Consider the following 27,392-nt stretch of genomic DNA (forward strand, 5'->3'; position numbering starts at 1 on the left):
AGAGGTTGCAGGATCTGATGGAAAGCATGTTGTCTGCACCACACCATCACTTTTGAGGGCAGCCTGCCTGAACAGTGCTCATTGCCAGCTGGGTAGCTCTGTTCTTACTCACAAATATGTTCATCAATTTGCCATGTTACATCTTCATCCCATAATATTGAAGGCAGTGCAATTGTAGCTAACTGCTTATCTTTAGACATATTGTCACTTGCCAGTACACTCTTAGAAAAAAAGGTGCCATCTAGAACCTTTAAGGGTTCTTCGGCTGTCCCTGTACTGTAGCAACCCTGTGTTTACAAACGTGGAAATCGACTTGGGTTCGCCGAACAACACGGACCACTCTCCCTGCCTGTTTCATTAGCCTAAACTATGATCAGAGCCAGCTGCAGACAACAAACAGCGAGAAGGAAATACAGATATCGATCTGTTTGTCACAGATACCATCAAAAAAAAGTAGGGGAGTGGATCAGAAAACCAGTCAGTATCTGGTGTGACCGCCATTTGCCTCATTCAGTGCAACACATCTCCTTCGCATAGAGTTTATCAGGCTGTTGATTGTGGCCTGTAGAATGTGGTCCCACTCCTCTTTAACGGTTGTGTGAAGTTGCTGGAAACTGGTGGGAAGTGGAACACGCTGACGTACACATCGATCCAGACCATCCCAAACTTGCTCAATGGGTGACATGTCTGTTGAATATGCAGGCCATGGAAGACCTGGGGACATTTTCAGCTTCCAAGAATTATGCACAGATCCTTATGACATGGATTATCATGCATTATCATGCTGAAACATGAGGTGATGGCGGCTGATGAATTGCCTGACTATGGGCCTCAGGATCTCGTCAAGGTATCTCTGTGCATTCAAATTGCCATAGATAAAATGCAATTGCATTCGCTGTTCTTAGCCTATGCCTGCCCATACCATAACTCCACCACCACAGTGGGGCACTCAGTTCACAAAGTTGACATTAGCAAACGGCTCACTGACACAACGCCATACACACTGTCTACCATTTGCCCGGTACCGTTGAAACAGGATTCATCTGTGAAGAGAACACTTCTCCAGCATGCCAGTGGCTATCGAAGTCGGTTACGATGCCGAACAGCAGTCAGGTCAAGACCCTGGTGAGGAGGACAAGCACGCAGAGGAGCTTCCCTGAGACGATTTCTGTCAGTTTGTGCAGAAATTATGCAGTTGTGAAAACCCAGTTTCATCAGCTGTCCTGTTGGCTGGTATCAGACGATCCCACAAGGGAAGAAGCCGGATGTGGAGGTCCTGGGCTGGCATGGTTACACGTGGTCTGCAGTTGTGAGGCCGGTTGGACGTACTGCCTGATTCTCTAAAATTACATAAATTATCTGGCAACAGCTCTGGTGGACATTCCTGCAGTCAGAATGCCAATTGCACACATTCCCTCAGAACATGAGACATCTGTGGCATTGTGTTGTGTGACAAAACTGCACATTTTAGAGTGGCATTTTATTGTCCCCAGCACAAGTTGCACCTTTAAAATGATCATGCTGTTTAATCGGCTTCTTGATTTGCCACATCTGTCAGGTGGATGGATTATCTTGGTAAAGGTGAAATGCTCAATAACAGGGATGTCAACAAATTTTTGTTCAAAATGTGAGAGAAATATTCTTTTTGTACGTCTGGGATGTTTTATTTCACCTCATGAAACATGGGACCAACAATTTACGCGTTGCGCTTATATTTTTGTTCAGTATAATTATTACAAATATATGCAACTCATTTTCCACCAACAGGTTTCTGTGCCGATGCACCACACAACCAATAAACAAAGCATACCGACTTCATGCACTTCAAGGTCATGTGTTGCATTTTCAACACCACAATAAATAGACTATGTCAGTCTGGACAAACAGAAAATACATCGCTCCCTACATAGTAGGCCTACCCAGTATCGAAGGCTTGGCTTGACCATCTCTGAATGTCATTCAACTTTTTGCCGTTTTGTAACATACGTCTTTTTCCATTTATCAAATGGCCGTTGCACAGTTTGAATTGACTGATTGATTTTGTGTCTCAGTTAAAAAATACATATCTACACAGAGTACAAATATTTTTTTTAAGTGACCAGGATTGCACAATAATGTTGGGCACTAGTTTCCATTATGGTCCCTACTTGTTTACATAAATACATATACAATTACATAGATACAGACATTACAGACAGACAAAAAAAGGTTCTACAGTTCACACATTAGGATGCTTTCTACATTATTTTTTACAAGTGTTTATGGTTGGTATGGCTTTTGGTTGCTGTGGTAGTTTGTTCCACTCAACAGCGCCGGTATATAGGCATTTGTTCTTACCAGATAGACTCCTATATTCAAAACAGTGAATATTATAATGTCTGGCTAGTCCTTGATAATTCTGTGAACCAGACCAAGTTGAATCAATACTACTCTTTTTCTCTTTTTCATTTTTTTTTCAATGATAGCCAGCAAAGCTGCTTAAAATGCTTGATATCCAGATGAGTATGAGGGGGAGTTTAAGTATAATTCTTACAAGCTTGTTTTGTGGGTGTCTATAGCTAGGTTTCCATCGAATTGGTGACAGATTTTCATGTCACTATTCTAAAATCTAAAATAAAAACCACAGTGCATTTTCCTATCAGAGTTGCGTTTCTATCAAACTGACTTGTTGTGGATAAAAGTCTGTGCGTAAATACGTAGTGGACATAAATTCCCATGAGCCGTATCAAAAATAAAAGTTACTACTGGCCTACTGGTTCTGTCACAAAATGTTGTGCGTAGGCATAGTGAAAGTATCAACTCTGGTATTGGCATGTGTGCTTGGGGGCTCCCGGGTAGCGCAGTGCTAGTAGGCGTCACGTCAGACCCGGGTTTGATCCCGGGCTGTATCACAACCAACCGTGATCGGGAGTCCCATAGGGTGACGCACAATCGGCCCAGCTTTGTCCGGGTTAGGGGAGGGTTTGGCCGGGGTGGGGTGGGGGGGGTGGGGGGCTTTACAAGTAGGCCATCATTGTAAATAAGAATTTGTTCTTAACTGACATGCGTAGTTAAATTAAGGTTAAATAAAAAATGAAATTAAATAGCCAACAGCTTGCAGATACAGTGCGGTATACTGTACATGATGAGATTATTATGGACAAAAGTGTGAGATTATTTTTATTTGTCAAACAGCAGCCAAGCATCAATCCTCATGGTACCAGAATAAGACCCTTGATATTTATTGAAAGGAGCATCCAGTTCATCACTGTGCACTTTCACCACCCTGTGAAGTTCATCCTAATTTATTTAATCTGTAGCCCAATAAATCGCATGCTTTCATTTCATGTCGTGACATTTTGATATGTCTAAATCTAACGTGTCGTTGGAGTTACTAAATTTACCGCAGATTTGTCATTGGTGTTCCCATCATTGGTGTTACTAATCTTGCTGGTGACACAATGTTCTCATAATGGTAGAAATGACTTAGAGTAATTCAACTGCCATATTAGTTGATTTAGAACAGGGATGGGCAACTGGCGGCCTATCCCTTTTGTAGACCCATGGACCAATTTGACACATTTTATTTTATTCAATAATAATAGAATACACAAGGTGCAATTTCGAAATTCGGTTGTGCATCAGCAGTCACTCATTTAGCCCTTGTCAGCAAAACATTTTTAGATTGGTAAATTAGTCTTGCGGCCAGCTATCTAAACTTGTAGTAAGCATGGCAGAATTACCGACAGGGGTGGGACCCATTGATCATCAGTTATCATATTAAAAACTGCAAACATTTGCCTCCAACCTATGGCAAAATGTGTAGAATTGCAGGAAATTAGCTGTAAAACTACACATTTAACTCTCCGCCGCATGGCAAAATGTGTAGAATTGCAGAAAACTTGCTTTAAAATGGAAAAACTTTCTCTATGCCCCATGGCCAAGTGTGCAGAATTGGAAATTAACTTTAAAATGGAAAATGTTTCTCTTCCCTGTCATTAACCAAGAACGCAAGGTAACTGAACTAAATGACAACCTGAAATGGTCCACCCACACAGACAGGAGGCTGAAGAAATTTGACTTGTCACCTAAAACTCAATCAATCAATCAAATTTATTTTATATAGCCCTTCGTACATCAGCTGATATCTCAAAGTGCTGTACAGAAACCCAGCCTAAAACCCCAAACAGCAAGCAATGCAGGTGAAGAAGCACGGAGAGAAAACTCTCACAAACTTTTACAGATGAACAATTGAGAGCATCCTGTTGTGCTGCATCACCGCCTGGTACTGCTCACAACTGCAGGGCCTCCAAATAACATCTACTAAACACGTGAATGTGACCAATAAAATTTGATTTGATTTGATGAGGGGGGGGCTGCTAAAATGTTTTTTTCGCAAGGTGGAGGGGGGGAGTATGGATGTGGGAATGCAAACCCACGAACCACTGTGGCTCCTCATGATGAGTGCCGGATATTTGTGGCCCCCACCCCCATCAAAGTTGCCCATCCCTGATTTAGAATGAGAAGATGTACCCACATAGATTGAAATAAAAAATGAAAAATGTATTGGATTTAAAAAATATGCCATGCCCAAAAGCCACTGTAATCTAACAATGACACACAAAACATCATTGTCACAACTGTCATCTCCACTGGCAAAATTCAAAATAATTTCTCGGAACACTTGACTGGGTTGAAAATTAACCAGGACATGCCCCTTACCGTAAAACTATCTTTTGGGTCTTGACCAAAGTAAAGTCCAAAGACAATCATTGTGTTTTGATGCATAACCAATTACACAACAGGTCAAAGACGGCAGATTTTCATTAGATATTTGACTGAACTGTCAACAAACACACATTTGAACTAAACCAAATCATGTTCATTTGTAGTAAAAATCTAAACCGTTGCAGACATTAATTTCATATTCCTACAATAAACATACAGACAAAATCACATTGACTGAAAATAACGAACTACTCTTCACAACTTCTGCATGGGCACAACTTCTACATTTTATTTGAATTGTTGATATAGGCCTACTGTATTTAGCAAGTATGTATGCAAGTTACACATATGATTATCAGTCAACAAATTTTAAAGGCTCATAATTAGTTTCATTTTTTTTTTCTCCCAGGTGCTCCTTGAGGAACTTCTGCATTCGGAATAGGTTAATGTGGTAATCTCTAGTAGTTGCAGTTGAAAGAGGCTTTGGGATATTACCCATACACAGGTCCTTAACTCCCCAGCTGATTACACCCACCTAAGACAAAAATAAGTTGATTACTTTAATGATATACAGACATTGTTATTTTAACGTGGCCAAGTTTAACTCCCAAAAACACATTCAAAGGAATAGTAGTACATCACAAATTGAGAGTTTGAACTAAAAAGGCCTTAAAACATCTAGAGAGGTCCAACATTTCAAGAGAAACCTAATTCTGAACATTTCACGAGAATGTCACCGGTGCAATTTCCTGTTTATCTTGATACAACCAGCACCATGCTGATAAAAGAAACATAGTATTTAAACGTGGAAGTATAGGTTATATAATGTACACTCACCTGAATCCGACGTTTTAGATTTTTCAGATACAGGGCGCCACCAGAGTCACCTTTGAATGCACACATACTGTACATGTAATACAATGTCATATAGCCTAACTGTATTTTCACACTGCCAGGTGAGACACCATACATGTAAATGACCATTCATAAAGGTTACACAGCTATGGGATGTGCTAGAAAATATAAAAATGACTGTATAAAAATGCAGAATTATCCTGTAATACTGTGTTTAGTTTCCATAGTGATACATTTCCTTGATACATTGATTGAATGTACCTTTGCAGGCAATGTCCTCAACTTTGTCTTCTGTCCCTCCTGTACACAGGAAGTTCTTAGTCACAGCCTCCTTGTAGTTTTTAATGCCCTCAGCTTCCTCTGCATCCTTAATACAGCTCTCCCTCTGTGAAAAAGGAACCGAGACTGTCAGAGTTCAGAGAACCCATCATTGTGGTATTCACTCCGTAATTCTTATTCTTATAGCCCATGGACGAATCAGATTGTGGAATTGTTTAACCTCTCTAGGGTAGGGGGCAGCATTCGGAATTTTGGATGAAAAGCATGCCCAAATTAAATGGCCTGCTACTCGGGCCCAGAAGATATGATATGCATATAACTGGTAGATTTGGATAGAAAACACTATAACATTTACAAAACTGTTAAAATAGTGTCTGTGTAAAACATAACTGATTTAGCAGGCGAAAACCTGAGAAAATCCATTCAGGAAGTCGTTTTTGGGGGTTTTTGTAGTTTTCTATTCAATGCCATTACAGTATCCATTGACTTAGGACTCCATTTGCAGTTCCTATGGCTTCCACTAGATGTCAACAGACTTTAGTTACTTTAAATCGTTTCAGGCTTGTATTCTTATAAATGAGGGAGTAAGACCAGTCTGAACGAGTGGACCCTAACGTGACGCAGAGTTTTTTCAGGCGCATGTGCATTTCTTGTTTACCTTTGGAGCGGGGCGGCAGGGTAGCCTAGTGGTTAGAGCGTTGGACTAGTAACCGGAAGGTTGCAAGTTCAAACCCCCGAGCTGCCCCTGAACAGGCAGTTAACCCACCGTCATAGGCTGTCATTGAAAATAAGAATTTGTTCTTAATTGACTTGCCTAGTTAAATAAAGGTAAATATTGATGACGTTATTGTCCGGTTGAAATATCATTTAGGCTAAAAAACAACCTGAGGATTGAATATAAACATCGCTTGACATGTTTCGATGAACTTTACGGGTACAATTTGGATTTTTTTGTCTGATTGTTTTGACTGAGTTTGAGACTGTGGATTACTGAAGAAACCGCACTAACAAAACGGAGGTTTTTGGATATAAAGAGACTTCATCGAACATTTATTGAGTTTGATGTGATTACCACCATATGAAGATCATCAAAGGTAAGGGATTAATTTTCTCTCTATTTCTGAGTTTTGTAACACTTCTGCTTGGCTGGTTACTGTTTGTAATAATTTGTCAACTGGGCTATGTTCTGGGCTAGGTATGTTCTGGGCTAGGTATGCTTTCGCCGAAAAGCATTTTATAAATATGACACTGTGGTTGGTTTAACAAGAAGTTAATCTTTAAACCTATGTAAAATATGTTTTGTTTTCTGAATTTAAACAATGAGCATTTATGTAATTGAATTTGGCGCTCTGCAACCTCACTGGATGTTGGCCAGATTGGACGCTAGCGTCCCACAAACCCTAGAGAGGTTAAAATACTTTCCAGACTTACTACTACTTGTATTAGCAAGTAGACCATCCTCACAGGCAGATGCTTACAGCTTTATGAATAAAAAGTAACTACATGTATTTGGGTGAAAGTGTGTAAGCCTAGACACTGCATAAACATTGCTATGGCATGTTTGATTGAGTTCCTGCCTGCTCATGGCCATCTCAAAGCATGATTCTCTGCTGGCGAGAAGGTTTTCACACAAACATTCTCACCTTTTCTTTCAATTTGATTTGAACATCCTTCTCGTACATCTGACCCTTCCACTCAGACATGAATCTGGCAGGTACAGAATTCTGATTCAACAGGAATTCCTCTGGGCAAAGAAAGATCAACTACCATTAGATAGCATACTACCGTAAATGCACATTGAATATTAATAACGATAGCTAAACAACCGTACTTTCTGAGCATGTGCTGCTTTATGGACACAATTGTATACGTAGCTGCTGATCCCTCCACTGCTGCTTCCCCCTCTTTCCTGTTCCCCTCACCTCCCATGGCAATGATCTCTTTGTCTGCTGTAAAAACTTTGACATGTTGTACAAACTTCTTAGTCTGTTATAACTATAAACGACCTTTGTTGATAAGAAACAACATGATTGACATGTTGCACAGAGGTGGAACAGTAGGCTACTCTGGCGAATTTCAATGATGTGCTGTCCATCAAATAGTGCAGTGTTGCTTGGTCACTGAGAAGCGAACTAACAATTGTATGTTATTTATTGTTAAATCGCAGATTGTTCTGCCCCAATGCAATTTGCAGACAGGGCTGGGCTACATGTAGGCATTGTTGGCATTGTTAATCTGTTTACAAAAAAACCTGTAACTGTAATTGTTACGTTACCAGCAAAAACATTTTAATCAGATTACAGATACTTTTGAAAAAGTATATGATTACTTCTTGGATTACTTTTAAATTCAGAAAGCATTTTTGCGGGGAAAAAAATACATTATGCAACCTTTGTTTTCTCAATTAAATTAAATTCAGTGTTAAAGTAAAGGTGCACTTTTAAGTTTGTTCCACCTGAAACCATTATGATGACACAGCAAATGCGTTTGATGGATCCTTTTTGTGTTCTTCTAATGCCTCTTTAGGGGAAAGTAATCCAAAGTAACTGAAATTAATCAGATTACATTACTAGTTTGGGTAATCCAAAAGATACTGATTAGAATTTGTGTCAGGTAACTAGTAACTAACGGATTACATTAGAAAGTACAAACCCTGCATGTAGGCTAGTTTAGGTTGTTATGTAAGCAAAATGCATAGCAACAAGGCACACAACCCAAAGAAGGATTATGGAGCCCCCAACACTGAGGAGGCTATAGTCAGCCTTGTCTCAGGGTGGTAAGTTGGTGGTTGAAGATATCCCTCTAGTGGTGTGGGGGCTGTGCTTTGGCAAAGTGGGTGGGGTTATATCCTGCCTGTTTGGCCCTGTCCGGGGTTATCATCGGACAGGGCCACAGTGTCTCCCGACCCCTCCTGTCTCCTCCATTATTTATGCTGCAGTAGTTTATGTTTCGGGGGGATAGGGTCAGTCTGGAGTATTTCTCCTATCTTATCCGGTGTCCCGTGTGAATTTAAGTATGCTCTCTCTAATTCTCTCTCTCTTTCTCCCTCTTTCTTTCTTTCTCTCTCTCGGAGGACCTGAGCCCTAGGACCATGCCTCAGGACTACCTGGCCTGATGACTCCTTTCTGTCCCCAGTCCACCTGGCCATGCTGCTGCTCCAGTTTCAACTGTTCTGCCTGTGGCTATGGTACCCTGACCTGTTCACCAGACGTGCTACCTGTCCCAGACCTGCTGTTTTCAACTCTCTAGAGACAGCAGGGTAGAGATACTCTGAATGATCGGCTATGAAAAGCCAACTGACATTTACTCTTGAGGTGATGACCTGTTGCACCCTCGACAACCACTGTGATTATTATTATTTGACCCTGCTGGTCATCTATGAACATTTGAACATCTTGGCCATGTTCTGTTATAATCTCCACACAGCACAGCCAGAAGAGGACTGGCCACCCCTCATAGCCTGATTCCTCTCTAGGTTTCTTCCTAGGTTATGGCCTTTCTAGGGAGTTTTTCCTAGCCACAGTGCTTCTACACCTGCATTGCTTGCGGTTTGGGGTTTTAGGCTGGGTTTCTGTACAGCACTTTGTGACATCAGCTGATGTAAGAAGGGCTTCATAAATAAATTTGATTGCTTGATTGATTGTCCTAAAGCCACTCCTGCGTTGTCTTGGCTGTGTGCTCAGGGCTGTTGTCCTGTTGGGAGGTGAACCTTAACCCCAGTCTAAAGTCTGAGCGCTCCATTCACATTTCCCTCGATCCTGACTAGTCTCCCAGTCCCTGCCGCTGAAAAACATCCCCACAGCATGATGCTGCTACCACCATGCTTCACCATAGGGATGGTGCCAGGTTTCCTCCAGACGTGACACTTGGAATTCAGGCCAAAGAGTTCAGAGAATATCCAATCAATGTTACTATTAATGTTGGATCGAGAAATTTGGATAGGATGGAAGAAATTATATAGTAAAACCGGCAAAAGAGGTAACGTAAACCAGGGAAAAAACGCAATATCGTCCCATGTGCCCAATAAAAAACATCACACAACCCTTCCCAAAGTAAAAACAAAAGTTAGACAATCCTCCCCTATTTTGGACCACCCCTGCCCCAAGTATATGTGAGCCTGCTTTTGCATGCCAATGCTGATGACTGGTCATTGGTCAACAATCAAGACCCCCAAGAATTTAAAGATGATAGGAAGGGTTAAAAACAGTGCGAGTAAAAAGAGAAACAAGACGTGAGGGGGAGGGTGAGCAGGAGCTATGTAAAGAAATGTGTGCATAAAGAAACACATGAGCAGAATGTTATACTATGGTTGTTTGTCTATGGGAAAGAGGCGTACTAAAGATCTATGGTGGACAATAATACGCATTGTGAACAATAAGATTTGGAAGACAAAAATACTTTTTGTCCCCTCAAACATTGTTTAAACAACTATAAACGGAATTAAAAAGAAGAAGCTGGCCAACAAGTTGTCCATTGACACTATTAAATACGTAAATCATGTTAAGTAGTCTAATAATGAACCCCATGTATTGACGTGAAAACAGATTTGTATTTATACGAATTAATCTATTTATTTAAAAAACAAAAAAGGAAAGAGGTGTCCTGTGGGGGTGGGACGGGACGGTTCAAAATGGTTGCGCAGCCTCTGCTTATTGATAATTGGCGCTATAAATAGTTTCTGCTCATATTTTGTGTGCTTATGTTTGGGTAGTTATGACACACTTACATTCATTAGATAAATTATGTCACTCACCTTGCGCCTTACAGGTTGTTGATGTATGGAGACCTGACGCACGGATGGAGGATATAGTACAAGGAATACAGATGGGCCTGCAAAATACAGCTACATTTCTCATTGTCCTCTGTCCTCATAAACCATGCCATATTTTGGGTTTGCCATGTCCTGACTTACCTGATATATTTAGACCTTTGGACATCACTACTCAACTTCAAGAGTGCCACATCGTAGTCATAAAACTCTGAAACCCCTTTGTCCTTCTTCTTAAAGACATCATAATCTGGATGAATTATAGGTTTCTGCTCCAACGTCATATCTGAATCAACAGACAAATATGATCTTATTAGTCAGGTGTTTGCCTCACAAATGACCATGTGCTGAAATCAAGGCATCAGAGAATAAGCTACAATTGAATTGAAATGCATTACAATGAATTATCAAATCAAATCTAATTTTATTTGTCACATGCGCAGAATACAACAACCTTACCGTGAAATGCTTACTTACAAGCCCTTAACCAACAATGCAGTTCAAGAAATAGTTATAAAATATTTTTTACAAAGCTATTCAATCAAAACGTAACACAAGAAATGTACATAACAATAACGAGGCTAAATACAGGGGGTACCGGTACCGAGTCAATATGTGGGGGTACAGGTTAGTCGAGGTAATTTGTAAAGTGACTATGCATAGATAATAAACAGAGTAGCAGCAGTGTAAAAACAAATTGAGGAGGGGGGAGGGGATCAATGTAAATAGTCCGGGTGGCCATTTGATTAGTTGATCAGCAGTCTTCTGGTTTGGGGGTAAAAGCTGTTAAGGAGCCTTTTGGTCCTAGACTTGGCGCTCTGGTACCGCTTGCCGTGCGGTAGCATAGAGAAATGTCTATGACTTGGGTGACTGGAGTCTTTGACAATTTTTGGGGCCTTCCTCTGACACCGCCTAGTATATAGGTCCTGAATGTCAGGAAACTTGGCCCAGTGATGTACTGGGTCATACTACCCTCTGTTACGCCTTACGGTCAGATGCCGAGCAGTTGCCATACCTGGCGGTGATGCAACTGGTCAGGATGCTCTGATGGTGCAGCTGTAGAACGTTTTGAGGGTCTGGGGACCTATGCCAAATCTTTTCAGTCTTCTGAGGGGGAAATGTGTTGTTGTGCCCTCTTTACAACTGTCTTGGTGTGTTTGGACCATGATAGTTTGTTGGTGATGTGGACACCAAGTATCTTGAAACTCTCGAGCCGCTCCACTATAGCCCGTCGATTATGGGGGCCTGTTCGGCCCCTCCTTTGCCTGTAGTCCACAATCAGCTCCTTTCTCTTGCTCACATTGAGAGACAGGTTGTTGTCCTGGCACCAGGTCTCTGACCTCCTCCCAATAAAGACTGTCTCGTTGTTGTCGGTGATCAGGCCTACCACTGTTGTGTCGTCAGCAAACTTAATGATGGTGTTGGAGTCGTGCTTGGCACGCAGTCGTGGGTGATCAGGGAGTACAGGAGGGGACTAAGCACGCACCACTGAGGGGCCCCAGTGTTGAGGATCAGCCAGGCAGATGTGTTGTTGCCTACCCTTACCCCCTGGGGAGGCCTGTCAGGAAGTCTAGGATCCAGTTGCAGAGGGAGGTGTTTAGTCCCAGGGTCCTTAGATTAGTGATAAGCTTTGTGGGCACTATGGTGTTGAACGCTGAGCTGTAGTCAATGAAAATAATTCTCACATAGGCGTTCCTTTTGTCCAGGTGGGAAAGGGCAGTGTGGAGTGTGATTGAGACTCTGTTATCTGTGGATCTGTTGGTGCCGTATGCGACTTGGAGTGGGTCTAGGGTTTCTGGCATGATGGTGTTGATGTGAGCCATGACCAGCCATTCAAAGCACTACAGACGTGAGTGCTTCACGGGCGGTAATAATTTAGGCAGGTTACCTTCGCTTTCTTGGGCACAGGGACGATGGTCTGTTTAAAACATGTAGGTATTACAGACGCTGCCAGGGAGAGGTTGAAAATATTCGTTTAGACACTTGCCAGTTGGTCCGCGTATACTTTGAGTACAGGTCCAGGTAATCCGTCTGGCACCACTGTTTTGTGAATGTTGACTTGTTTATGGGGTCTTGCTCACATCGGCTACGGAGAGCGTGATCACACAGTCGTCCAGAACAGCTGGTGCTCTCATGCATGCTTCAGTGTTGCTTGCCTCAAAGCGAGCATATAAGGCATTTAGCTCGTCTGGTAGGCTTGCGTCACTGGGCAACTCGTGGCTGGGTTTTCCTTTGTAGTCCGTAATAGTTCTCAAGCCCTGCCACATCCGACGAGCGTCAAAGCCATTCAATCTCAGTCCTGTTCTGACGCTTGGCCTGTTTGACGGTTCACCTGACGGCATAGCAGGATTTCTTGTAAGCGTCCGGAAGCGGCAGCTCTAGCCTTTAGCTCAGTGCGGATGTTGCCTGTAATCCATGGCTTCTGGTTGGGAAATGTACGTATGATCACTGTGGGGACAACATCGTCAATGCACTTCTTGATAAAGCCGGTGACTGAGGTGGTATACTCCTCAATGCCATTGGATGAATCCCGGAACATATTCCAGCCTGCGCTAAAAAAACAGTCCTGTAGCGTAGCACCCGCGTCATCTGACAACTTCCATATTGAGCGAGTCACTGGTACTTCCTGCTTTAGCTTTTGTAAGCAGGAATCTGGAGGATAGAATTATGGTCAGATTTGCCAAATGGAGGGCGAGGGAAATCTTTGTATGCATCTCTGTGTTTGGAGTAAAGGTGGTCTAGAGTTTTTCTTCCTCTGGTTGCATATGTGATATGCTGGTAAAACGGATTTAAATTTGCCTGCATTAAAGTCCCCGGCCACTAGGAGCGCCGCTTCTGGATGAGCATTTTCTTATCTGCTTATGGCCTTATACAGTTCGTTGAGTGCGGTCTTAGCGCCAGCATCGGTTGTGGTGGTAAATAGACAGCTACGAATAATATAATATAATATAAACTCTCTTGGTAGATAGTGTGGTCTACAGCTTATCATGAGGTATTCTACCTCAGGTAAGCAATACCTCAAGACGTCTTTAATATTAGACATCGCGCACCAGCAGTTATTGACCAACAGAAACTTACACTCCCGACCCCATCGTCTTACCAGACGTAGCTGCTCTGTCCTGCCGAAACACAGAGAAGGCAGCCAGCTCCATATTATCCGCATCGTCGTTCAGCCAAGTATCAGTGAAACATAAGATATTACAGTTTTTAATGTCCCGTTGGTAGGATAGTCAATGGTAGATCGTCCAGTTGGTTTTCCAATGATTGCACGTTGGCCAATACATTTCGAGGGTAGTGGTGGTTTACCTACTCGTCTGCAAATTCTTACAAGGCCCGCCCTCCTCCCCCTTTTCTCTGTCTTTTCTTCACGCTGATGATGCGGATTTGGTCCTTGTCTCGACAAAGCAGTATATCCTCCGCGTCCGACTCATTAAAGAAAAAGTATTCGTCCAGATTGAGGAGAGTAACCGCTGTACTGATGTCCAGAAGCTCTTTTCGGTCATAAGAGATGGCAGCAACAACATTATGTACAAAACGAGTTTACAGCAATGCGGGGAAAAAAATAGCAGTTGGTTAGGAGCCTGTAAAACGGCAGCCCTCCCCTCCGGCACCATTATTGAATTGTACATTGTACACATTGCCCAGAGAAGTTCAGAGAAGCACAGTACCTTCCTGGTCAAATACCTTCACTTTAATCATATCTATCTGCTTATCCCTGAAACAGTGAGCAGCTGTAAGGACAAATCTAGGCGTAACAAGGGCACCCATGCAAGAGCTGTGCTCATTTCCGACCTGAATGGAAGAAGGAGAAATAGATAAATACTGTAGCATGCCTACACAGTAGCCGTATAGTAGTTCCTCTTTCATGTAAAATGTTTCTCTAAGATCTATTTGTTGTTAATTGACTCACCAAGACAGAGATTGTGACTACCCAAGGGTATTCTTGCCGTTTGGATGTAGTGGAATCATCACCATCACGGTCCCAGGATAGACCACACAGGTCTACACTGTTACTCTCATCTATAGAGAAGCAGAGAAAGAAAAAACACACCTATGATCGTGTACACCAAGGTGCACTAATTAAATCTGTACACACTACATATACACCCATGCAATCCTACACTGACCTATAATCATCTTGAACAAGGATGTCAGTTTGGTGTCATCTCTTAGTTTGTAGAAATGCTTTTCTGAACTCTTCTTCGACACCAATTTGTTGATTTCCTCCTCGTTCATTTTTGCCCCCACACCGAAAACATAAATATCTGAAAGAAAAGTGACAGACAGCTTATGATATCTACGACACGTGTCCTTCACCTCTTATTTCCTGTGTGTTGATCTTTTTTAAAATTTCTCCTTGAGTTTAAGTATTCACATTGGTTGAGTTCCTGCCCGACTACATTGCACCCAGCAAACAGGGGATGTCCTAAGGACATTTGGCCATGTTCCCATGAGGTCCGTGGGGCGACGCACAATTGGCCTAGCGTCGTCCGGGTTAGGGAGGGTTTGGCCGGTAGGGATATCCTTGTCTCATCGCGCACCAGCAACTCCTGTGGTGGGCCGGGCAGTGTAACCAATGCTAACCAAGGTCGCCAGGTACACAGTGTTTCCTCCGACACATTGGTGCGGCTGGCTTCCGGGTTGGATGCGCGCTGTGTTAAGAAGCAGTGCGGTTTGGTTGGGTTGTGTTTCGGAGGACGCATGGCTTTCGACCTTCGTCTCTCCCGAGCCCGTACGGGAGTTGTAGCGATGAGACAAGATAGTAATAACAATTGGATACCACGAAATTGGGGAGAAAGGGGTAAAAATTAAATTAAATAAAAAAAGTTTAAAAAAAAGAATGTTACAATAATAATTAGCTAACATAATGTGCCATTGGAACAAAGGAGTGGTGGTTGCTGATAATGGGCATTTGTTCACCTATGTAGATATTCCATAAAAAATTAGCTGTTTCCAGCTACAATAGTAATTTATAGTCTTTTGGTGTTTTTCAGATTCAGTAGAAAGGCCTCTTTGGTGTACTAAGTTTTCATAACTGTGACTTTAATTGCCTACCGTGCAGAGGGGTCAAATACTTATTTCCATCATTAAAATGCAAATCAATTTATAACATTTTTGACATGCGTTGTTCTGGATTTTGTTGTTGTTATTCTGTTTCTCACTGTTCAAATAAAACCTACAATTAAAATAATAGACTGGTCATTTCTTTGTCAGCGTACAAAATCAGCAGGGGATCAAATACTTTTTTCCCTCACTGTAAATGAAATTACATTTTTTTAAATGTCTACACTGTATTTCTGATCAATTTGCTGTTATTTTAACGGACAAAAACATGGACATTTCTAAGTGACCCCAAACCTTTGACCGGTGGTGTATATGTGAGAGATATAAGAAAGATCAGGTAACTTTTCTTTTTTTACATTTATTTAACCTCTTGTTTCGGCACTCCATATATATACACTCAGCAAAAAAAGAAACATCCTCTCACTGTCAACTGCGTTTATTTTCAGCAAACTTAACATGTGTAAATATTTGTATGAACATAAGTTTCAACAACTGAGACTTAAACTGAACAAGTTCCACAGACATGTGAGTCAGCCCCAAAAAATGAGAGTCAGCCCCAAAAATATATTCCGGGCAGGCACCGTGTTATGCTGTGGTGTGCACAGTGTCTCCAGTGCGGGTGCATAGCCCGGTGCAGTACACCAGTGCGTCTCCTTGGGCCGGCTTACATGGCACCAGCCTTGCGCTCTGTGTCTCCGGTTCGCCTGCATAGCCCAGTGCGGGCTATTCCACCTCGAGCTATTCCACCTCGCCGCACTGGCAGGGCGACCGAGAGCATTCAACCAGGTAAGGTTGGGCAGGCTCGGTGCTCAAGAGCTCCAGTGCGCCTGCACGGTCCGGTCTACCCAGTACCACCTCCACGCACCAGCCCTCCGGTGGCAGCTCCCTGCACCAGGCTTCCTGTGCGTGTTCTCGGCCCAGTACCACCAGTGCCAGCACCACGCATCAGGCCTACAGTGCCAGTGCCTGTCCAGCGCTGCCGGAGTCTCCCGCTTATCTAGCGCTGCCAGAGCCTTCCGCCTCTACAGCGCTGCCGGAGTCTCCCGCCTGTTCAGCGCAGTTGGAGCCTTCCTCCTGTCCAGCGCTGCCGGAGTCTCCCGCCTGTTTAGCGCTGCCAGAGCCTTCCGTCTCTACAGCGCTGCCGGAGTCTCCAGTCTGCATAGAGCTGCCAGTCTGCAAGGAGCTGCCAGTCTGCAAGGAGCTGCCAGTCTGCATAGAGCTGCCAGTCTGCAAGGAGCCGCCAGAGCTGCCAGTCTGCAGGATGCCGCCAGAGCTGCCAGGCTGCAAGGAGCCGCCAGAGCTGCCAGTCTGCAAGGAGCCGCCAGAGCTGCCAGTCTGTATGGAGCAGCCAGAGCCGCCAGTCAGCATGGAGCAGCCAGGGCCGCCAGTCAGCATGGAGCAGCCAGGGCCGCCAGTCAGCATGGAGCAGCCAGAGCCGCCAGTCAGCATGGAGCAGCCAGAGCCGCCAGTCAGCATGGAGCAGCCAGAGCCGCCAGTCAGCATGGAGCAGCCAGAGTCGCCAGTCAGCATGGAGCAGCCAGTCAGCATGGAGCAGCCAGAGCAGCCAGTCAGCATGGAGCAGCCAGAGCAGCCAGTCAGCATGGAGCAGCCAGAGCTGCCAGTCAGCATGGAGCAGCCAGAGCTGCCAGTCAGCCAGGATCTTCCAGATCCGCCAGTCAGCCAGGATCCGCCAGTCAGCCGGGATCTGCCAGAACTGCCAGTCAGCCAGGATCTGCCAGAACTGCCAGCCAGCCGGGATCTGCCAGAGCCAACTACCTGCCTGGGCTTCCTCTCAGTGCTGAGCTTCCCCTCAGTCCCGAGCTACCCCTCAGTCCCGAGCTACCCCTCAGTCCCGAGCTGCCCCTCAGTCCAGTGGGGCCCTTGATGAGGACTACTAGGCCAAGGTCGGCGGCGAGGGTCGCCTATCTAGGGACGCTAAGGAGGTGGACTAAGACTATTATGGAGTGGGGTCCACGTCCAGCGCCAGAGCCGCCACCGGGACAGATGCCCACCCACACCCTCCCCTATAGGTTTAGGTTGTGCGTCCGGAGTCCGCACCTTGGAGGGGGGGTACTGTCACGTTCTGACCATCGTTCGTGTGTGTTTTTCTTGTTTTAGTGTTGGTCAGGACGTGAGCTGGGTGGGCATTATATGTTGTGTGTCTGGTTTGTCTATTTCTATGTTTGGCCTGATATGGTTCTCAATCAGAGGCAGGTGTTAGTCATTGTCTCTGATTGGGAACCATATTTAGGTAGCCTGGGTTTCACTGTGTGTTTGTGGGTGATTGTTCCTGTCTCTGTGTTTGCACCAGATAGGACTGTTTAGGTTTCACATTTCTTTATTTTGTAGTTTATTCATGTATAGTTTTTCCTTTATTAAACAAACATGAATCATCACAACGCTGTATTTTGGTCCGACTCTCCTTCGCCTAAAGAAAACCGTTACAACCATAAAGGCCTGATTGGTGGAGTGCTGCAGAGATGGTTGTCCTTCCATATCCATAGAGGAACTCTGGAGCTCTGTCAAAGTGACCATCTGGTTCTTGGTCACCTCCCTGACTAAGGCCCTTGGTCACCTCCTTGACTAAGGCCCTTCTCCCCCGATTGCTCAGTTTGGCCAGGCGGACAGATCTAGGAAGTATCTTGGTGGTTCCAAACGTCTTCCATTTAAGAATGACTGAGGCCACTGTGTTCTTGGTAACATTTTTCGGTACCCTTCCGCAGATCTGTGCCTCGACGCAGTCCATTCTCGGAGCTCTACGGACAATTCCTTCGAACTCATGGCTTGGTTTTTGCTCTGACATGCACTGTCAACTAACTGTGGTACCTTATCAGTGGTGTAAAGTACTTAACCTCTCTCCGCACGGAACCCGCTAGCGGGCTGAAATTCCACAACATACGGTGATCGCTACATAAATAGTCATATCAAACATTCATGAAAATACAAGCGTCTCACATGTATCGAAAACCTAGAATCTTGCTAATCCAACTGCGTTGTCAGATTTAAAAAATGATTTACTGAGAAAGAATACGATGCGATTATCTGAGCATAGAGCCCCATAAAAAACAACAATTTCAACCAGCACAAACTGCATTAAAATAAATAGTTTACCTTTGACGGTCTTTGTTTGCAATTCCAATGCTCATTGTTACACAATGAATGATCTTTTGTTTGATAAAATCCGTTTTTATAGCCTAACACAAAACATTTTGTGAACCGCTTGTGTCGTGAATTCCGTCTCATTCCATTTTCGACAACACATTCCAGGTAAATAACCCACACAGAACGTGACTTTTCCAGTCATGTTTGGTTTCACTGCAATCAACTTGTTTGTTTGTAACACAATCAAACATGATGGGCCATTTCGCGGGATGTATTGACTGAAAGAAACCGATTTGAAGACAACAAGTCATGACATCATTGTGCACCAATGATTTGACCACTGTTTCGTTGATTGACTGTCTTTTAACCCAATGACCACTGATCGTATTGAAATCTAGCTGGGTAGATAGCCAATGAGCTGAGGTAAACGGCAATAGGTCATGTTTATGTGTTGCAAGACCAACCCATGTAGTAAGCTCCAGCGTAAAGAGAGTCATTTGCTATTGAAGTTTCATACCGGAAGGAGAAACACATAGTACGCACTGCATTGTTTGGTAAACGCGCAGATTCAGCTGTTTATATATCAATCAGTATGGCGACTAAGTCTGGGAAAGCTAAATCTAAGTCCAGATATACAGATGTACACACAATTTTAGAATAAATTGATTGGGAAAGTGAGACAGAGATTGTTGTAGGACGATTAATTTAGCGATTGTGGAGGAATATTTTTTTAACGGGAGAGGACATAGTTTTGGACTGGTAAGTTCTTATCATGCTAATGCCCTTGGTTGAAATTAATAATATAAAATATTATTTGTGATTTTTTTTACATTTTAGAAGCAATATATAAACATGTAATGTCATGAAATGTGAGATGCGTGTGTCTGCCGCCCCACCCCAACCCACATGAAATAGCCTATTTGAGGCTGTTGAGGGGAGGGCAGGCCCACAACAATGGCCAAAGTGAAATGGAGACAGTAGATACAGCTGGTCTGTCGTAATATAATAGAGACAGTAGATCTAGCTGAAATGTCATAATATAAAAGAGACAGTAGATCTAGCAGGTCATAATAATATATTCAACCTTATGTTCCCTGTACTCATATATATATATATATATATATATATATATATATATATATGTTTATTATACCAGGGCTCATTTGTGAAACTATTCTAACTGAAGATTTTCTTTCACAGTGACACAGACTCCGAATGGCAGCCCCCAGGGCCAAGGTTTCCATCCCCCACTGAAGCTGGTTCATCCAGCTCCTGCCACAAGTGGTGTTCATCTGCCCAAATGTATTTCTGCAGGCATGGATGTGCCTCAGGGCCAAAAGGGCACAGCATGGAGGCGTCGCTGTGTTCTTTGCAAAATTAAGTCCCCCATCACCTGCGCCACATGCTTGGTGACCCCCTGCTTTACAGCAGAAATAGACTGCAATGCACCTGGCATCAGCAGCACAATATTATGTAGAACTTTGGCAAAGTGGGTGGGGTTATATCCTTTCTGTTTGGCCCTGTCCGGGGGTCTCATCGGATGGGGCCACAGTGTCTCCTGACCCCTCCTGCCTCCAGTATTTATGCTGCAGTAGTTTATGTGTCGGGGGGGGGGGGGGGGGGGGGGGGTTAGGGTCAGTTTGTTATATCTGCAGTACTTCTTCTGTCTTATCCGGTGTCCTGTGTGAATTTAAGAATGCTCTCTCTAATTCTCTCTTTCTCTCTCTCGGAGGACCTGAGCCCTAGGACCATGCGTCAGGACTACCTGGCATGATGACTCCTTGCTGTCCCCAGTCCACCTGGCCTTGCTGCTGTTCCAGTTTCAACTGTTCTGGCTGCGGCTATGGAACCCTAAACTGTTCATTTTTACTCTTGAGGTGCTGTCCTGTTGCACCCTCTACAACCACTGTGATCTCCACCCGGCACAGCCAGAAGAGGACTGGCCACACCTCATAGCCTGGTTCCTCTCTAGGTTTCTTCCTAGGTTTTTGCCTTTCTAGGGAGTTTTTCCTAGCCACCGTGCTTCTACACCTGCATTGCTTGCTGTTTGGGGTTTTAGGCTGGGGCTATATAAATAGATTTGATTTGATAGAGGACTGAGGGTCTTCCAAATATTGAAAGTGTGTAAATAGTTACCCATGTTATTTTGTAAATGTATATATATATATATTTTCATATATTTTTGAATCAATAATTTTTTTTACCCATTTTTTTAAATATTTTTTTTTGGGGGGGGGTGTGTTAGAATACCATTTTGGTATTTTGTATATAGTTATTTGTTTCAAAATGTATACCTTCACCAATTTGGCCACTTGGGTACATTTGGGCTACTTGTGTGGGATACCTGGGTGATTTCATGATAAATGTCATGTAGCACACTCATTTTGGAAGTTATCATTCTGACACTTTGCACAAGTACTGCTGCCCTCTTATATTATTCACTGAAATTGTCCCCATCATCCTATCTGAATGTTTGTTTTATCTTGTTCATTTTAAAGATGATACAAAAATAAAAATAAAAAACATATGTTTTTTTTCATTGTTTTATCTAAACCAGATCTATTGTGTTATATTCTCCTACATATTCAATTCACATTTACACAAACTTTAGTTTTCTTTCAAATGGTACCAAGAATATGCATATCCTTGGTTCTGTGCCTGAGCTACAGGCTGTTAGATTTGGGTATGTCTTCAGGCGGAAATTGCACAAAGTAGGGGGGTAGCTGTAAGAGGTTATTAAGTAAAATACTTTAAAGTACTACTTAAGTAGTTTTTTGGGGGGTATCTGTATTTTACTTTACTATTTATATTTGACAACTTTCACATTTACTCCACTACATTACTAAAGAAAATAAATGTACTTTTTACTCCATACATCTTCCCTGACACACAAAATGATCTCTTAAAGAGAAAATCCATGGTCAACCCTACTGCCTCTGATCTAGCAGACACACTAAACACAAATGTTTTGTTTGTAAATCATGTCTGAGTGTTGGTGTGCCCCTGATTATCTGTAAATGTAAAAAAAAACAAGAACACGTGCTGTCTGGTTTGCTTAATAGAAGTTATTTGAAATTATTTAGATACTTAAGTATATTTGAGCAATTACATTTACTTTTGATACTTAAGCATATTTTTTATTTTAATACTTCACTTTTACTCAAATAGGATTTTACTGGGTGACTTTCACTTATACTTGAGTCATTTTCTATTAAGGTATCTTTACTTTTACTCAAGTATGACAATTGGGTTGTTTTTCCACCACTGGACCTCTCTTCCGGCGCCGAGAGAGATGGCCGCCTCGCTTCGCGTTCCTAGGAAACTATGCAGTTTTTTGTTTTTTTTATGTGTTATTTCTTACATCGGTACCCCAGGTCATCTTAGGTTTCATTACATACAGTCGGGAAGAACTCACCATCAGTACGACCAAGAATATGACTTTCGTGAAGCGGATCCTATGTTCTGCCTTTCACCCAGGACAACGGAATGGATCCCAGCCGGCGACCCAAAACAATGACTTCGTAAAAGAGGAAAACGAAGCGGTCTTCTGGTCAGACTCCGGAGACGGGCACATCGCGCACCACTCCCTAGCATATGTAACGGATGTGAAACGGCTAGCTTAGTTAGCGTGGGCGCTAAATAGCGTTTCAATCAGTGACGTCACTTGCTCTGAGACCTTGAAGTAGTAGTTTCCCTTGCTCTGCAAGGGCCGCGGCTTTTGTGGAGCGATGGGTAACGATGCTTCGAGGGTGACTGTTGATGTGTGCAGAAGGTCCCTGGTTCGCGCCCGGGTATGGGCGAGGGGACGGTTTAAATTTGTACTGTTACATTGATGCTGTTGACCCGGATTACTGGTTGCTGCGGGAAAAGGAGGAAGGTCAAAAGGGGGGTGAGTGTAACGGATGTGAAACGGCTAGCTTAGTTAGCGTGGGCGCTAAATAGCGTTTCAATCAGTGACGTCACTTGCTCTGAGACCTTGAAGTAGTAGTTCCCCTTGCTCTTCAAGGGCCGCGGCTTTTGTGGAGCGATGGGTAACGACGCTTCGTAGGCGTCAGTTGTTGATGTGTGCAGAAGGTCCCTGGTTCGCGCCCGGGTATGGGCGAGGGGACGGTTTAAAATTATACTGTTACACATACTTCTCGCCAATGTCCAGTCTCTTGACAACAAGGTTGATGAAATCCGAGCAAGGGTAGCATTCCAGAGGGACATCAGAGACTGTAACGTTCTTTGCTTCACGGAATCATGGCTCACTCGAGAGACGCTATCGGAGTCGGTGCAGCCAGCCGGTTTCTCCACGCATCGCGCCGACAGAAACAAACATCTTTCTGGTAATAAGAGGGGCGGGGGCGTATGCTTTATGGTTAACGAGACATGGTGTGGTCACAACAACATACAGGAACTCAAGTCCTTCTGTTCACCTGATTTAGAATTCCTCACAATCAAATGTCGACCGCATTATCTACCAAGGGAATTCTCTTTGATTATAATCACAGACGTATATATTCCCCCCCAAGCAGACACATCGATGGCTCTGAACGAACTTTATTTGACACTTTGCAAACTGGAATCCACATATCCTGGGGCAGCATTCATTGTAGCTGGGGATTTTAACAAGGCTAATCTGAAAACAAGACTCCCTAAATTGTATCAGCATCTCGATTGCGCAACCAGGGCTGGTAAAACCTTGGATCATTGCTATTCTAACTTCCGCAACGCATATAAGGCCCTCCCCCGCCCTCCTTTCGGAAAAGCTGACCACGACTACATTTTGTTGCTCCCTGCCTACAGACAGAAGCAAAAACAAGAAGCTCCCGCGCTGAGGATTTGTTCAGGTCTGTTCAACGCTGGTCCGACCAATCTGATTCCACGCTCCAAGACTTCCACGCTCCAAGAGTGCTTCCATCACGTGGACTGGGATATGTTTCGTATTGCGTCAAACAACAACATTGACGAATACACTGATTCGGTGAGCGAGTTCATTAGAATGTGCGTTGAAGATGTCGTTCCCATAGCAACGATTAAAACATTCCCAAACCAGAAATCGTGGATTGATGGCAGCATTCGCGTGAAACTGAAAGCGCGAACCACTGCTGTTAATCAGGGCAAGGTGACCGGAAACATGACCGAATACAAACAGTGTTGCTATTCCCTCTGCAAGGCAATCAAACAAGCTAAGCGTCAGTATAGAGACAAAGTAGAATCGCAATTCAATGGCTCAGACACAAGAGGTATGTGGCAGGGTCTACAGTCAATCACGGATTACAAAAAGAAAACCAGCCCAGTCACGGACCAGGATGTCTTGCTCCCAGGCAGACTAAATAACTTTTTTGCCCGCTTTGAGGACAATACAATGCCACTGACACGCCCGCAACCAAAACATGCGGACTCTCCTTCACTGCAGCCGAGGTGAGTAAAACATTTAAACGTGTTAACCCTCGCAAGGCTGCAGGCCCAGACGGCATCCCCAGCCGCGCCCTCAGAGCATGCGCAGACCAGCTGGCCTGTGTGTTTACGGACATATTCAATCAATCCTTATCCCAGTCTGCTGTTCCCACATGCTTCAAGAGGGCCACCATTGTTCCTGTTCCCAAGAAAGCTAAGGTAACTGAGCTAAACGACTACCGCCCCGTAGCACTCACTTCCGTCATCATGAAATGCTTGAGAGACTAGTCAAGGACCATATCACCTCCACCCTACCTGACACCCTAGACCCACTCCAATTTGCTTACAGCCCAAATAGGTCCACAGACGATGCAATCTCAACCACACTGCCCTAACCCATCTGGACAAGAGGAATACCTATGTGAGAATGCTGTTCATCGACTACAGCTCAGCATTTAACACAATAGTACCCTCCAAACTCGTCATCAAGCTCGAGACCCTGGGTCTCGACCCCGCCCTGTGCAACTGGGTATTGGACTTCCTGACGGGCCGCCCCCAGGTGGTGAGGGTAGGTAATAACATCTCCACCCCGCTGATGCTCAACACTGGGGTCCCACAAGGGTGCGTTCTGAGCCCTCTCCTGTACTCCCTGTTCACCCACGACTGCGTGGCCACGCACGCCTCCAACTCAATCATCAAGTTTGCGGACGACACGACAGTGGTAGGCTTGATTACCAACAACGACGAGACGGCCTACAGGGAGGAGGTGAGGGCCCTCGGAGTGTGGTGTCAGGAAAATAACCTCACACTCAACGTCAACAAAACTAAGGAGATGATTGTGGACTTCAGGAAACAGCAGAGGGAACACCCCTCTATCCACATCGATGGGACAGTAGTGGAGAGGGTAGTAAGTTTTAAGTTCCTCGGCGTACACATCACAGACAAACTGAATTGGTCCACCCACACAGACAGCATCGTGAAGAAGGGTCAGCAGCGCCTCTTCAACCTCAGGAGGCTGAAGAAATTCGGCTTGTCACCAAAAGCACTCACAAACTTCTACAGATGCACAATCGAGAGCATCCTGTCGGGCTGTATCACCGCCTAGTACGGCAACTGCTCCGCCCACAACCGTAAGGCTCTCCAGGGGGTAGTGAGGTCTGCACAACGCATCACCGGGGGCAAACTACCTGCCCTCCAGGACACCTACGCCACCAAGGACAACAACCACCCGAGCCACTGCCTGTACACGCCGCTATCATCCAGAAGGCGAGGTCAGTACAGGTGCATCAAAGCTGGGACCGAAAGACTGAAAAACAGCTTCTATCTCAAGGCCATCAAACTGTTAAACAGCCACCGCTAACATTGAGTGGCTGCTGCCAACACACTGACTCAACTCCAGCCACTTTAATAATGGGAATTGATGTAAAATATATCACTAGCCACTTTAAACAATTCTACTTAATATAATGTTTACATACCCTACATCATTCATCTCATATGTATACGTATATACTGTACTCTATATCATCTACTGCATCTTTATGTAATACATGTATCACTAGCCACTTTAAACTATGCCACTTTGTTTACATACTCTACATTAGTCATCTCATATGTATATACTGTACTCGATACCATCTACTGCATCTTGCCTATGCCGCTCTCTACCATCACCCATTCATATATCTTTATGTACATATTCTTTATCCCTTTACACTTGTGTGTATAAGGTAGTAGTTTTGGAATTGTTAGTTAGATTACTCGTTGGTTATTACTGCATTGTCGGAACTAGAAGCACAAGCATTTCGCTACGCTCGCATTAACATCTGCTAACCATGTGTATGTGACAAATACATTTTATTCAATTTGATTTATAGACAGGTGTGTGCCTTTCCAAATAATGTCTAATCATTTGAATATAACACAGGTTGACACCAGTCAATGATGATCAATGGAAACAGGATGCACCTGAGCTGAATTTTGAGTCTCATAGCAAAGGGTCTGAATACTTATGTAAAGGTATTTTATTTTTTTAAATACATTTTCCAAAAAAAATCTAAAAACCTGTTTTCGCTTTGTCATTATGGGGTATTGTAGACTGCTGAAAAAAATAATTAAATAATTAATAAGGCTGTAACAAAATATGGAAAAAATCAAGGTGTCTGAATACTTTCCGAAGGCACTGTACTTCCATTCAACTGGTACCAGGGCACTTTAAGACAAGCCTTGTGAGGCCTGTGGGTGTCTTAGAGCAAAACAACCGACACGTTCGTGAGAGTCTCAACTTTGCTCACATTACAATACAGACAGAAGTTAGCAAATCGGCTGTACCGACTTCAGACGAGTAGCTTGTGGTGGTCGTAGGTGAACACGGAGAACACCATCGTGTTCGTGAGATTCCCATCGTTCAAGAGAGGGGTCACGATACAGATTTTGTGAGAACACCAATTTTTGGGATGACTCAGTCTGACAAACACCCTCTTTCTCTGTCACCTTTCACAGCAGACGCGGACGTGTGACATAGGCGGATGCGGTGGATTGAGACGCATGCAATGCAGATAACTATCTTAAACTGACAGATTTTTATGGGGATTTTTTTATTGTGCTAATTAGATTTCTGCGGGGGCGCGGACATCAACCTTAAAGCACGGCGAAGTTATTCATTTCACTTTGGATGATGTATAAATACACCCAGTCACTACAAAGACAAAAGGTGTCCTTCCTAATTCAGTTGCTGGAGAGGCAGGAAATTGCTTAGGGATTTCAACATGGGAGTTAGAGAGTTTAATGGCTGTGATAGGAGAAAATTGAGGATGGATTAACAACATTGTAGTTACTCCACAACACTAATCTAACTGAGAGTGAAAAGGAAGCCTGTGCAGGTTAAAAAATATTCCAAAACATGCATCCTGTTTGCAACAAGGCATTAAAGTAATAGTGCAAATAATGTGGCAAAGCAATTAACTTTCTGTCCTGAAAGCAAAGTGTTATGTTTAGGGAAAATCCAATGCAACACATTACTGAGTACCACTCTCCATATGTTCAAGCATAGTGGTGGCTGCATCATGTGATGGGTATGCTTGTAATCATTAAGGACTGAGGTGTTTTTCAGGATAAAAAATATATATGGCGCTAAACGCTGGAAAAATTCTAGAGGAAAATCGGGTTCCGTCTGCTTTCCAGCAGACACTGGGAGATGAATTCAGCTTTTAGCAGGCCAATAGCCTAAAGCCCA

At 43.7% G+C, this 27,392-nt stretch overlaps 1 protein-coding gene across 5 annotated transcripts in view; it reads right to left on the minus strand.

The window, feature by feature from the left end:
- Positions 1-4,166: 4,166 nt before the first annotated feature.
- Positions 4,167-27,392, minus strand: part of LOC100653464 (complement factor B/C2) — a 34,404-nt gene continuing 11,178 nt past the window's right edge. For 3 of the 5 annotated variants that reach the window (XM_021611253.2, XM_021611252.2, XM_021611251.2), the window contains 9 exons: positions 14,737-14,874; positions 14,520-14,629; positions 14,278-14,401; positions 10,754-10,895; positions 10,595-10,671; positions 7,485-7,585; positions 5,824-5,947; positions 5,545-5,594; positions 4,169-5,242 (listed from right to left, as the gene is read on the minus strand). In XM_021611253.2, the coding sequence (XP_021466928.1) occupies positions 5,063-5,242; positions 5,545-5,594; positions 5,824-5,947; positions 7,485-7,585; positions 10,595-10,671; positions 10,754-10,895; positions 14,278-14,401; positions 14,520-14,629; positions 14,737-14,874 (1,046 nt within the window). In that variant the 3' untranslated portion in view covers positions 4,169-5,062. 5 annotated transcript variants of the gene reach the window in all.

The sequence above is a fragment of the Oncorhynchus mykiss genome, chromosome 8 (genome assembly GCF_013265735.2).
Source record: "Oncorhynchus mykiss isolate Arlee chromosome 8, USDA_OmykA_1.1, whole genome shotgun sequence".
NCBI lineage: Eukaryota > Metazoa > Chordata > Actinopteri > Salmoniformes > Salmonidae > Oncorhynchus > Oncorhynchus mykiss.